The sequence below is a fragment of the Helicoverpa armigera genome, chromosome 7, assembly GCF_030705265.1.
Source record: "Helicoverpa armigera isolate CAAS_96S chromosome 7, ASM3070526v1, whole genome shotgun sequence".
Lineage (NCBI taxonomy): Eukaryota > Metazoa > Arthropoda > Insecta > Lepidoptera > Noctuidae > Helicoverpa > Helicoverpa armigera.
Window position 1 is genome coordinate 6,305,978 of NC_087126.1, and position 13,588 is coordinate 6,319,565.

At 35.6% G+C, this 13,588-nt stretch overlaps 2 protein-coding genes and 1 long non-coding RNA gene across 13 annotated transcripts in view; 2 read left to right on the forward strand and 1 right to left on the reverse strand.

The window, feature by feature from the left end:
- The first annotated feature begins 3,010 nt into the window (after positions 1–3,010).
- Positions 3,011–5,003, forward strand: LOC135117130 (uncharacterized). Its single transcript, XR_010276663.1, has 3 exons — positions 3,011–3,151; positions 3,274–3,455; positions 4,772–5,003. It is a non-coding gene; the product is annotated as an uncharacterized LOC135117130 (long non-coding RNA).
- A 151-nt stretch (positions 5,004–5,154) lies between these two features.
- Positions 5,155–7,977, forward strand: LOC135117129 (uncharacterized). Of its 4 annotated transcripts, none has more exons than XM_064035588.1 (2): positions 5,155–7,374; positions 7,932–7,977. In XM_064035588.1, the coding sequence occupies exon 1, from the start codon at positions 5,714–5,716 to the stop codon at positions 6,680–6,682; it is 969 nt and encodes a 322-aa protein (XP_063891658.1). In that variant the 5' UTR covers positions 5,155–5,713; the 3' UTR covers positions 6,683–7,374; positions 7,932–7,977. The 4 variants fall into 4 exon arrangements, with proteins under 4 accessions (XP_063891658.1, XP_063891657.1, XP_063891656.1 ...); XM_064035587.1 differs by having other exon boundaries at positions 7,873–7,975; XM_064035586.1 differs by having other exon boundaries at positions 7,882–7,975.
- A 2,797-nt stretch (positions 7,978–10,774) lies between these two features.
- Stac (staccato) overlaps positions 10,775–13,588 on the reverse strand; it is a 49,218-nt gene continuing 46,404 nt past the window's right edge. For 7 of the 8 annotated variants that reach the window (XM_021341549.3, XM_021341550.3, XM_021341552.3 and 4 more), the window contains 2 exons: positions 12,089–12,282; positions 10,775–11,513 (listed from right to left, as the gene is read on the reverse strand). In XM_021341549.3, coding sequence (XP_021197224.3) covers positions 11,398–11,513; positions 12,089–12,282 — 310 coding nt within the window. In that variant the 3' untranslated portion in view covers positions 10,775–11,397. The remainder of the gene's footprint in view (positions 11,514–12,088; positions 12,283–13,588) is intronic. The other variant, XM_021341557.3, reaches the window with a different exon arrangement.

Genomic DNA, 13,588 nt, shown 5'->3' on the forward strand with positions numbered 1-13,588 from the left:
CAAAGTGTTTAATACCTTAAGAAGGCATAAATTTAAATATATCTACAATAAGCTATCAAGGTGAATTGAACAACAAGCTTAGTAACAAAAGCTAAGGAAAATAAGAAAGAAGGGAATGAATTACGCACAAACACAATAAGGAAGTTCGAAAATGAAATACCTCTTACTAATTGAATATTTTGAGGTACGCAGTAATACTAGGACGTATTTTCATTTGCCAGTGGAAAATACAAATTTCCTAACGATGGCAATAAGCTTAAGTCATTCAACGCCAGTCAATAGCTCTCAGGTCTAAGAACACTGTTATCGTTGCAAAACACAGAACAAGAACAGCAAAGAAACAAAAGATTTATTAAATACAGTTCTAGTGTTTTTCCAAGACACTTTACTATTTTAAAAGGTTATGCAACAAACGCAAGTAGGAACTTCAGAAAATAAACGTCATTTCTACAAGACGGCTTGTTTTAATTTATTCTCTGTTTGAATAAATGTCGAAAAACACCACTCGCTATGACTGGTATTTTCAAGTTAAAGTTGTTACCGCAAAGTTACTTAACTGACAGATGAATAAGGAAAATTAACTATAAAAGCGATAATGTCAAGGGAAAGTTTGAGATTCTATGTCAATTTATCCCATCATATTCTGAGGCCAACTAAATATGCATGGAAATCAATATGTAATAACCTAATACTTATTATTAATCTGAAAACTCTACGATCTTTTTGGGAAGGTTATTCGAGTGAACAACTTCAAGAACAAATTCGTTTATTCTGTGTAGATACGAGTGTAGACCACAGAGCCAATGAATCTCGTCGACTCGAAGTGTCGGATGATGATAAAACTTTGTTTCGTGGAAGGACAGAGCTAACTACTTTGTATTCCGACTAACTAGCCGTAGATAGTAAGTTCATTTCCCGCTGAACTGGAAACTAAGAAGAATAACTTATATAAGTTATTGGGTGGTGTGGTACTTTATGATCTACAATCTCGGTAAGCACAGAAATTGAATTCGTTTTCCATTTTCGACGAGAGTTAATGTAAAATTGTTTGACTTTTACACAAATTGGAATAGTGGCTTAAACTATGTTTTTTATTATGAAAGCTAAATATTCAAGCACCATGTAAGAGATAAATGACAAAAATGTGTCTGTTCACGTAGTCATAAAAATCCGATACTACCTTCGTTAAAAGGGTGACCAAACCGCACGCCTCTTTTAATTCTCTTTGCTTGTAATAAGACCTTTAACATTAATGTAACTTTGCTAGCTAAGAGCAAAGTTAACAATTTATTCAGTCAAGTTAATAACAGTGTGGATCTTATTGCTTGTTATCACTTTGAAACTACGCAAGCTGATCGATTTCACCACCGCTTAGAATAATTTTCAAAGAACTTCTTCGCCCATATATTTTCACAAGGATTTATGCTACCTAAACATTCTCTGTTTACTCTTGTAGTTAGTTATTGTAATTTGTTATTGTTTCTGTATCGCGAACACATATTTCAAGCAATGTTTTGGCAAAACGTCGGGCTCTTGCAAGCGTTAAATTGCGGCACATTAATTTTATAATACAACAACATCAGTCACATTTAGCTCGTTTAATGTTCCAGATATAAACTCTTAGAAGTTTGCGATTCCTCTTATAAATAGCTAAGGTTAGAACACCTAACTGGAACTGAAGATAAATACACGAGCTGAACTAGTTAGACGTCCATGTTATGGATAGGTGGCGGTCCTTTGTACAATCAGTACAAAAAGCGCCAAGTTATAAACCCGCTAGTCACCTCGAGAACGGAGTAATAATGTTCAACTTTTTACATAGCTACTGGTTGCTACTGGAGTTTGCATTGATGAACTCCAAAAAAATGTACTCATTCACAGTGATGCCAAAGATCGGTACACTTACCGACAAAATCACTTTACGAGTATTTCTTTTATCGCTGCTAAATCTTGAGGTTGATTCCTGGGTCGGAATGCAGCTGTGGTCACTTTACGGAAAAGACTTGCCGCCTATAACATTGAAATAATCGTCGTGAATGACCACAAAATAAATTACCTGGCTATACCGTGGGTGAACTATGTCAAGGGTCAAAGGTTCCTCGTCTCAGTCTACGCCTTCGGGAATCTCTTTCCGGGATTACGGCCGTGATATATTAATGTAATATAATTTTAAGTGTTTTTGTGTGAGCTCATGTTTTTATCTAACGTTGGTGTTATAATTAGGTAACAGTAATACCATATACCTTTCATAATTTTAATGGGCAGTCATAAAGAGTGTACCTATTAAAAATTTAATAATCGTCTTCTCTGTACTAGAAATTTAAAATTAATTGAAAATAAGATTAATGATTTAATTAATTTCTATTGGTCATATTTTTTATCTACACCATGATTTTTATTGTCCTTCTAAGCATAAGATTTTCCGCTTAAACATTATGGTCGTTGTCACCGTCGACCATGAATCACCGCCATAAACCATCACAATGGTGGGTCCTACGCCTGATAACGGCTATTATCCCTCTTCATGTAATAATTATATGTACTCCATGTACTAACCAGTGATAATGTTTGACAAATTGATGAAGCAAGGCTACTGATTATGTTTATGGACTAGTCGACATCTTCCTACTAGTAGGTACCTTGTATTACCTACCAGGTAATTTAAGAACTTTCCTAAGTTGCTAATGATTAAAATATAAGTAGGTACCCTTAGGTAGGTACTCAATGCCTTAATACAAAGTTTCCCCGTCATTAAGACTGTTTTAATGACTGTACGAATTAACATCAATAAAATCAAGAAATTAATTTCGAAATAACCCTTTTACGAGCTCTAATAAAATGCAAAACGTATGCACAAGGAAGTAATTGCAAGTTATCTTCATGAAGGGAATGGTGCGGTGGTTGAAGCCGGCTGTAAGCAATAGCAACACTTTTGTTTATGACATTACACACATGAATAAGCATTGTAAGCGCGTAGGCATGGGCGAGTAGAGCAGTAGCCGCTCGCCAGCGTTGCCAGACCGTACCAAAAAGTACGGTTTTCCGTACTATTCATCACACAACCGTACCACAACCGTACCTCAGTGTAGACCGTACCTTTTTCGTACCTTTTCTATATTAGTGATTTATTTTTTACTGCAAACTACAAAGGGTAAAAAAAAAATCGCCTTCTCCTGTTTTGTCATCATTATGAATTTGCGTTTAAAAAACTTTTTTCTTCCATCCAAATAAGACTTGGCTGTTTGGATTACATTCCTTGCCTTCCTTCCTCAGGAGCGATGAATTAAAAAAAAAAACAGAGCAAACAGAATATAGTCTGCGGGACTATCGCCGTTCGCCGATGTCTATAGTCAGTCTGGAACCGAGATCGAACTAAAGATAACTCATTCTCACAAGTATGTACGACGTGTGACGAAACAATACGAATCTATAGACGGAAGAAAAGTTAAGTCAAGGTAAGTTGATGTTGATGATGGTTTGCATTTTTCATGTTTTTTGTTTGCACTGCAAGAAGGCAAAGTTGTATGACTAGATGACAATGCTATTATCCTACTTCTTTTCTTATCACCACTGCCAAGGTGTGGTTCATTGCCTTTTATCCATTATTATTAAATAGATACTGACAAACTTAAAATTTTATGAACTATCTGTTCCGATCTGATGGTCAAAGGTAGAACTTTATTTAATCGCCTCGAATGTTTGACATCTAAATAAATTATTTAAAAATAATAATCACCACTAGCGTCAAAACGAAACAGATAAGTTTGATGTTGAAAAATGTACGTCCTGTTTTTTTAATGTTTTATTGAGGTTGCCATCTTGTGAAATAACAACCAAATTTGGATAATTTCGGAGCATTTACGTATATCACATAAATTCATTCAAGTAATTGGCTATTTGACAGTTGTAACGATGAAATATGTTCAATATGATAGCTTGTAACCAAATAATATAATTACACAATAGGTATTTCGCTTCAAAAGAAATTTTAAATATTTTATTTTTGCAAAATAGATTTGCCTTTTTATCTGTGGATTATAAGATTCGAAACGTGGTCGGCCATCTTGTGACGTCACATCTCACAGAAAATGTCAAGCAAAACGTCATCTGTTAGTTTGAAACAACGTTCACTGATTGGCGAGAAATTGACGTTTTTGAAATGCGACGTCATCAAATGTCACGTGACCAGCTGTTTTCGCGTAAATTTTAAATTAATAAATACTTTTTTTACTATTAAATAACGCTTTTTTTCGTAAAAGCATAATTGTAAGAGGTTTATTATAAACGTACGTAAGTTTTTAAATATTTTTTCGAAGGCTGTCAAGTAGCCAATTGTATGTATGCATGTGATTCTAATATTTGAACTTATTATATTAAATAATAAATTATACTTCGTTTTAATATTTTTTGTTTCATAACTTTTTTTTCTACCTATACTTACCTACATTTTAATAAGAAAATTGTTAATATTGTATTATGGTGTACGTATATACTCCGTGAACGGTCGAAGTAAAAGTTTGCGGAATGCACAGAACACAATGTATCAGATAGAAATGAAGACAATTGAAAATCTTAGTTATTTAAATTGTTAGTTGGCCTAGAAACTTTCATGAACAGATGGCGCCACCCGTCACATGCTTATATATTATATTGTTTCTATTTAGTGAATTACGCAAACTTACCTTCCCTTTCAAACTAAACTATCCGTACCTTACCGTACCTTTGCATGGTGCTGTGTGTGATGGATGGCATGTTTTTTGTCCAAACGCAGGTGTTGGGAAATGGACAGATTTATAACGAAGCGAAAACGTGACCCTCCTGATAATAATAGCTCTCAAAATAGTAACCAGCCTACTAAACCTGGTCATTCAACTAAGAAGAAATGTTTAAGTCCTAGTATCCCTGGCCCTTCATGTACTGATGCACTAATAATAATAAAACCTACCCAGCCACAAGAATCAAATCCTTCCAACGACTTCAGTTTGCTAGACGAATCAAATCTATCTAACAAAAAACCACAAGCCTTACTTGATACTTGTAACGAAAATGAAGAAATCCAGATAGCAACAAGTAATGAAGAGCATAAAAAAATATTCCAACCAAATCTAAAAAGCATCGGATAAGACTGAAAAACATTTATATGTTTTAGCGAGAAATGGTTAGAAATTAAAGAACTTTCAGAGTGGCTAGTTTCAGACACAGTTAAAGGCACAATCAGTGCAAAATGCAAATACTGTCAAACTACGTTACCCAACCACAAGCCGCACTTGATACGACACTCTGAAACTGATAAACACAAATCAATAATGAAAGCCATTAAATCCACATCAAATATTAAAGAATCATTAAAACCATCAGATGAAGATCTCTCAGTAAAAAGAGGTGAGCTTAAAATTGCTGCAATGCTGGCTACAAATAATTTACCATTCCTCTTATCAGACACTCTAGTTAGCTTAATAGCGGACATTTGCCCCGATTCGAAAATTGCTCAGAAGATGAAGATGGGTCGTACGAAAGCAACAGCAGTTGTAACACAAATTTTAGGGCCCAGTCTTCAAAGTACTTTGCATGATTATTTAAAACAACCCGGTAATTTCTTTTGCCTAATAATGGACGAAACAACTGATGTTGGCACAAAAAAACAATGTGCGATGACAGTGATATATTGTGACAAAGAATTTAAAATAAAACAGAATTCTTCGATTTGCTGGAAATGGCCTCAGGTACGGCTGATGACTTGTATAACGCATTAATACAGAGCGTTGAAACTAAAAATATCCCACTAGAAAACTTAGTGGGATTTTCTTCAGACACGACGAACGTGATGGTCGGCGAATATAATTCTGTGTTCGCCAAATTGAAAGAAAGACTTCCTAACATAGTGTGTGTCCGCTGCTCTTGCCATATGATTCATTTGGCTGCCTCCAAAGCTTGTCTACAACTGCCAAAATCAGTAGAAGATATGTTACGGAACATTGGCTCCCATTTCAGCCGCAGCCACAACCGACAACAGAAGCTTGCAGAAATGCAACGCTTCTACCAAACACAAATTCATCAGATTCTTTTGCCGGCAACAACCCGGTGGCTTTCTTTAAAGGCATGTGTCGACCGAACGCTGGAACAGTATCCTGCACTGGAAGCCTATTTCAGACTTGAAATAGTGGAAGATCCGTCCAGAATAACTGAAAGTATCATTTTCAGTTTGCGTAACCAGTTTACAAAATTTTATCTCGAGTTCATGGCATATGTGCTAGACCTGCTAAATGACTTCAATATTACTTTTCAGTCTGAATCGCCATTACTTCATAAACTGAAACCTGCCGTAGAAGGGCTCATCCGCACAATTGCAAGTAACTTCATTGATTTACATCACGTCAAAAACACGCCTCCTCTAGAGATCGAACATAAAAACCCAAGGTTGTACTTGCCTTTGGAAAATTTGTACCTTGGTGTTTCTGTGGACTCAAGCCTCAAGGAGGTTCAAAATGATGTTAGAAAAGAGGACCTGGAAAGATTCAAACTAGATTGCCTGGCATTTTATGTTGAAGTAATAGAACAAATAAAACAAAGATTTATATTTACAGACCCAATATATGACATAATCCAAATAGTCGAACCAAAAATTATAAAATCGTTTGATCCACAAATGATAACTTCAATTTTAAACAGATTTCCTTTTTAGCCCCACATATCTGAATAAAAGTGCATTAATAAACGAATGGCGGGAGTACTGTTTATTAGATCTGGCAAGTGTGGACGACAGTATATCGATTCAAATGAATGCTGCTGATTTTTGGACAAAAGTATTTAAATTAAAGGACATAGCTGGTACAGAAAAATTCAAAAATTTGAAAATCCTGATAGGATTTCTATTAATTCTGCCTTTTCTAATGCCTCAGTGGAAAGAGTATTTAGCAAACTAAAGCTGATAAAGACTGAACATCGGAATCGTCTCAATACCGAAACTATTGCTGCATTAATGGCTATTAGTTCATCTATACAGCAACAAGGTGGTATACACAATTTTGAACCCAGCTCTTCTATGTTAAATAAGAAGATAAAGTACTAAAATTAATTTGATTCAGTAGTGACGGATTTCGCTGATAAAGTAAACACCTAAATACAACATCAAATTACCTTTTTTGTAAATTTTGAAAACTAATGATTTCGAGATGAATAAATATTTATCTGTAGAGAAATATTACTAATTTTGTAGATTGAAATGAAAACTATTAACTTGCATTGAGCATGGGTGCAGGCTAAGTATTAAGTATTTTGGAATGAAGCAAAGCATATCTACAAACGGAATGACACATATCCAAACTATTGGAGCTTCAAGCATGTATTAGCAAGTTATTTATTTATAAACTCGTGGTAAGTCAAATTATTATTTTACAATTACAGTCTGTTGAGAAACTAATAGAAAATAATGAGACTCATACTTTCTTCGACTTTCTGTCACATTTGACACTAAAATATGGACACAAATTATTTAGATGGGATTTTCTTAGTTCCTAAAACATTATTTTCATAATTTTTTTGACAAACAACTTGTTTTCGCTGTAGGATATGAGTAGACTATAGCATTTTTCAACATTTTAGCAAAACCGTACTACTATGATAAATTATTATCAAAAAAATTTTTAATTCACTGCATCATTAACGAATATAATGACTTTACTCCTTTCCGTAACTCTATATTGATTTATAACCTCATTTCTCTAATTGATTTACGAATGAATTTGTTCGATATTGGCAATCGGTAATAATGTTCTACTTTACCATATCGTTCTGAACATTCGATTCCCTATCGCTTTTTTTCCAACCTATGGTCGCAGACAGCCAACTCGAAGAAAAATAAAACTGATCTAGTTCTTGCAGAAGTATCCCGACCTAACCGTACCTTGAAGTTAAAAACCGTACCTTTTTAGAAAGCCAACCATCCTTTTTTGGGAAATCATACTGGCAACACTGCCGCTCGCGACTCCCCGCGGCCCACAGGCCACAGCCTCCGAATTACAATAAATCTGAACCGATAAGTAGTCGAGCGGATTGTCGGCGCGGCGCGATCAAAGCGAGGGGAGGAACATGAAAGGCGCCGCCGCCGCCGTCCGCCGAGATGTTTCATTCGAGGACGCGTTTCCACGTCCGCCCGTCACGTCCGATTGGCCCTTTGTTATGTGACATTTTAATTAATTTGATTTTAATTTTGAATGACACGTTTGAATGATTTGTATGACGAAGGTAAAGTGTTCTGATGATCTCACGGTAATGGACTGATGTCATATAGGTAGGTGATATGTATGTGTACAATTAGTTCAACATTTATTCGCTGTCTGGCAGATTGACAAGCGTGAAATTGCTACTTATAATTTTGGCAGGTAACACCTGCGTCATGGCTATACCCAGATAAGCAAAGAAAACTAAACAGTAAGGAGAAATCACTTGAAACAAACTGAACTTTTCAAATTACTGAAAAACGTAACGTATCTCGGTCAGTAAAATATCGTGACGTACCGTGGACCACCGTGGACTCTAGTGAAATAGTACACAGAGATTGTAGCAGTTATTACTTTATATGCATGAAGCAATAACACCGTACCTTTGAGTGCAGTCTACTGGCGTCTCGTCTTGTAATTAATTTGCCATAAACAACTCGCATTAGCTATACATTCCTGGTTCACTTTATCGTACATTACGAGTTTAGTGCCACGATCACGTGGTCAACACATTCTACTTTTTAGTACCGACCAATTACGGCACTTCGCGTTTGTTAGGTACTTTATTAAAGTACCAGTTTGCTATTCGAAGTTCGATTTTCTACTACTTATGTTACTCGTACAGGGTTTGACTATAAGACATGTCATCGACACAAAAGAAGAAGAAGACTCGTGCAGGGTGTGGGTAGTGGGAAAAATTAAAGGAGTATTTATTAAATTTTAAACAATATTTTATTTGCAAATAAATATAAACAAACATACCGGAATATTTCTTTACTTACGCCTCAAACACATCTCAGGAATATTAAACATAAAAATGTACTCAAAGTTAACAAAAATAAAGGAAGTTACAGGTTTCTAACCAGAAATAAAGGCACAATTTTATGTAAATAAATATTCAAAGACTCAATAAAAAATAAGGCACTTCTCTTTATCACAGAATACACCGTCTACAAATTTTCTACACACCTACTTGTATATAATAATATTTATACGTATAAAAAGTACCTATACACACTTCACATGAACTTACTTATTACTCCTCTACTTCACAAACAAGGGAAAATCATTTACATCAATAGTACACAATGACCAACTTTTCATAGAAAAGTATGAAAAGTATTGCATTTTAAATTGCTGCATAAATTATTACTTATACCAAAATCGAACATCGGCCATTGTATACCATGTAACGAATTTCATTAAGAGATTCCTAATAGTTATAAGGACAACTAATTAGAATCTTGTTTACTTACGTGCCAAAATATAACTCGTACACAGCTTAATTAAGATTAAATTATGCATTCAAAATCACTTGACGAGTTTGTAGAAACGATAAATTACTGTTGACGAGTATAAAGCTAGGATACTATAAAGATGTTGATGAGATGAGATCTAAGAAATGGTAGTAAAGCTACCAGTAGGAAAATGGATGATTATGATAATTTATTGTCCCTAAAGCTTGGGTTTCCTAGGAAAGCGGTGCCGTCATATAGCGGCCGTCATATTACGGACGCAAATAGACGGTCGTCTTTACGGTGATGATATGTGGAAAGTTCCACGGCCGTTTTAACACACCGTCATAAATTTTTTGTTAGTTGTATCATACTTACTAACCTTTTATTTAAATAAAACTTAATATTTCTCAAATTTCACGACACCGATTTCTGTTTTAGGTGACCTTTTTCTATAATCTTTACTTTTTATATAATATATTGCTTCGTGGTTACGAACGAAATCTATTAAAATTTCGTCGTCCTTGCTGCTCCAAGAGTTGTAACTAATTTTTGACGTTGTTCGAAAAAAAAAAACAAATACGTATTAAAAAAGCTTCACCGCTTTCAATAAAACGTTCACCAAACTATCTGACACCGTCAAGACGGCCGTCATGCAAATGGCGGCACCGCATTTTGAAGTTACGGTGTCAGTTACCGCTCTCTAGGAAACCGCCCCATTTTGTTTACATAGACAACGTTCTGGTGACGTCATTCACCGCTGTATTACGGCCGCTATATGACGGCACCGCTTTCCTAGGAAACCAAAGCTTAAGCGGTGCCGCAAACCCTTGAGATTCAAATTCCGTGAGTCACGAACATTAAGGGTTACACACACAAGCTATTTAAGTGTCACGTTTCGGTGAACTACACAATTTCATCGCTAGATGTAAAATTTTGATTAGGATTTATGTTAGACAAGTTCCCGAATTGTTTTCATGTGTATCCTGGGCTTACAAATATATTATTTATACTTTGACTTGCAATATTTTCATGTAGTACGTTCTATTTTATATATTGTATGTCCAATTTGACCGTTATAAAATTATACTGATAAATACATGTATGATATATTATAACATTTGTTTTTACGTAAACTAAGGGCTTTTAAAATTGCCTAAGTATCTGCTCACAAATGAAATATATATCAACAGACAACAGCATAATGCATACAACAGCTAAATTACATTAACCATACACACATAATCTTATATAACATTTATTGGCAGGTTTAAATATAATAGTTACGAGTTTACTGAAAAATAAGAGTATTTTATTTAATAAAATGTGTGTGTCAACATTATACAATTTCTGCAGTTTGATGATTTAAAAACAAAACAGAAATAGTTCCAACCAATTTAGATTTTAAATATCACTAAGTAAAAATGCTCTCGGCCACATCGATGCTCACTAAATATATTATATTTATAAATACATATATATTTAGTGAGCAGTGTTGCAAAAGGCCTATTATCGGAGCTTTATACCACAGCCTAGAGCTTCTATGTATTACAAAAGCAAGCATTATATACAGTCTAGGAAATACCTGGGCCGTATATAGCAGTTATTCATATTATTTACCATTGGAATCAAGTTTTGCATTAATATTGATGACCTGACATTGCATAGCGCATACAAACTGCGGAATTGTGCATATATTCTTGAGTAGAATAATGATTTAAATAAAGTAGATATTGCTATTAAATAAGATGGAAATAATGGACAGTGCTCATTTACTTGCAAATATGAAGGATATTTATTTGATTTCAAATGTTCTAACTCTTTCTACGGGTCAAATAAATAAGTGAAGATTTTAATGAGATTTTTATATTTAAATATAATTCTGCTATATACAACTCAGATATAAGTATCCTTTATTAATTCCTAAGTAAGTATTACAGTTATTAGCCAAGTGAGAAGAACTGTTTTGTGCTCGGGAACTTAGCTCGTTGCTTCTTGATGAATTCTCGAGCTTGCTTGTCGCCTTGACGTGTTTCTAGCGCTTTGATTGCCTCACCATCTGTAATTAATAAAGCAAGAATTAAATAAAAAGAATCTGATTATGGTATATAGAAATTATAGGTACCAATGCTGCCTAATTTGAAGGTGACCTGATGTGAGTTTTTCATATAAATTTCCAGTAGCAGATTGGAATCCATATTTGGTGCGAAATGCGTCTTTAGCAAATATTTTTATGAAGTCACGTGATGATGATGTCCTCCAAGCCGATTATCGGCTACGGCGGCTGTTCTCATGTCAGGAGATTAGCCAACTGCGCAGGACATAATATTAAAGTGCACAAGCATTTGCGCAGACACAGGTGCCTTCACTCTCATAACCCGATGGGACGGCAATCCGACACGACCGGAAAGAGATCAGGCGCAGGACCGACATTTACTTGCTCTCCAATGCATGGGTGAATCAATCACCAACTTCCAGACTACGGGCTGCTTAGTGAAGGTTCAAGAAAACCCACAAAGCGATTTCGGCCCGACCCGGGAATCGAACCCGAGACCTTGAGCACAGCAGCCGCGCTTGCGACCACTAGACCAACGAGGCATGTATTACTTAAATAAAGGAAAAAACCCCACTAACCTATAGAAGTAGGCCTGGACAGCGGCAGCAGCTGCTGCGGCAGGCTGGAGATGGGCGCGTTGGTGTCGGGCAGCTCGCTGAAGTGCAGGTAGGCCTCGCCCACGAACGTGTTGCTCACGCTGAACATGTCCTTGTCTTTGATCACCAGGTGGATCAGCCCGTCCGGCAGCCGACGCTGTTCCGGTGTTAGGGGACTGTGGACAATACAGATATAATATAAAAAATCTGGTTGTTGGTGAGGACTTACGGATATGTGGACTGTGAAAATACAATAAGTATAACATAAAGATCCGAGTTATGATCCATGCAGACAGATAGGTATGTGTTGCTGGGGAGAGACTGTTTTGTCTCTTTAATTTACCGGCAATAAGAAATAAGAAGCGACGAAGGATGAGCAGGGTGAGTATACCTACAGGTAATCTTATAATCCTAATATTGACATCTATGGTTAAACGTGAGTTAACTAACTTTTCAGTCTGGTATCGCCTGAAGTATGGCCTGTGTACCTACATTAATATTTGACCCTAACTAACCCTAACAGTGTGTCTCCTTTGTGACACCGGAAATGATTATATTAATAGGTAGGTAGGTCACATATAAATTAGAACAGTCTTAAAATAATTCAAAAGTTGAGGACAGAACGACTATGTAAATCATTCAAATTCTGTCTAATTTATAACAGTTATGACGTTTAGATAAACAGCTTGTGACTAAAATAACAAAATGTAAGAAAACTTATTTAAAGAAAATACGGTTCTGAAAACACAAACATCGGGCACTCTGCCAATATTGCATTATTTGGCCTACAGAGTTTAATATCTATTTTGAACCATGAACTTATTCCAATATTAGCTGTATCGGTATTTTTTGCCTCAATGTCACTGTTAAGATTTTATATTGAGACCTAAGAGCCTTACTTTGTTGAATGATCTAATATTATGACTTTTTTAGGTGTGATCTTAAAGGGATGTACCTACCAACGTCATTCAATTTTAACGTAACACAGATTCAGGTGATCAATATATGTGACGTCAAACGGCCTACACGTTTTTGGCAATCTATTGCGAAGATACACAGACAGATGAATTAGAGAAACAACGGTGAAACTCAAATTATTAAGCACTTGCCACTCGATCGGGTCTTAGGTCGTCCTATTATATTACCTATAGTAATGACAATCTCGTTTTATTTATGTACTCTATAAAATTTTAAAGGACGTAATGTAGTTTAAGAATCATCCTCCGAGCCTTTTCCCAATCATGTTGGGGTCGGCTTCCAGCCTAACCGGATTCAGCTGAGTACCAGTGCTTTACAAGAAGCGACTGCCTATCTGACCTCCTCAACCCAGTTACCCGGTAAAACTTTAATTATTTCTTGTTGAGAAAATATTTTTCATTCGCTCGGTTAAAAAGGAACTTCGCACTCTTGTATAACTTATAGCAATTATTCACTTTCTACGTACGCCAACGATATTGTCATATCCTCATATATCTGCCCAAT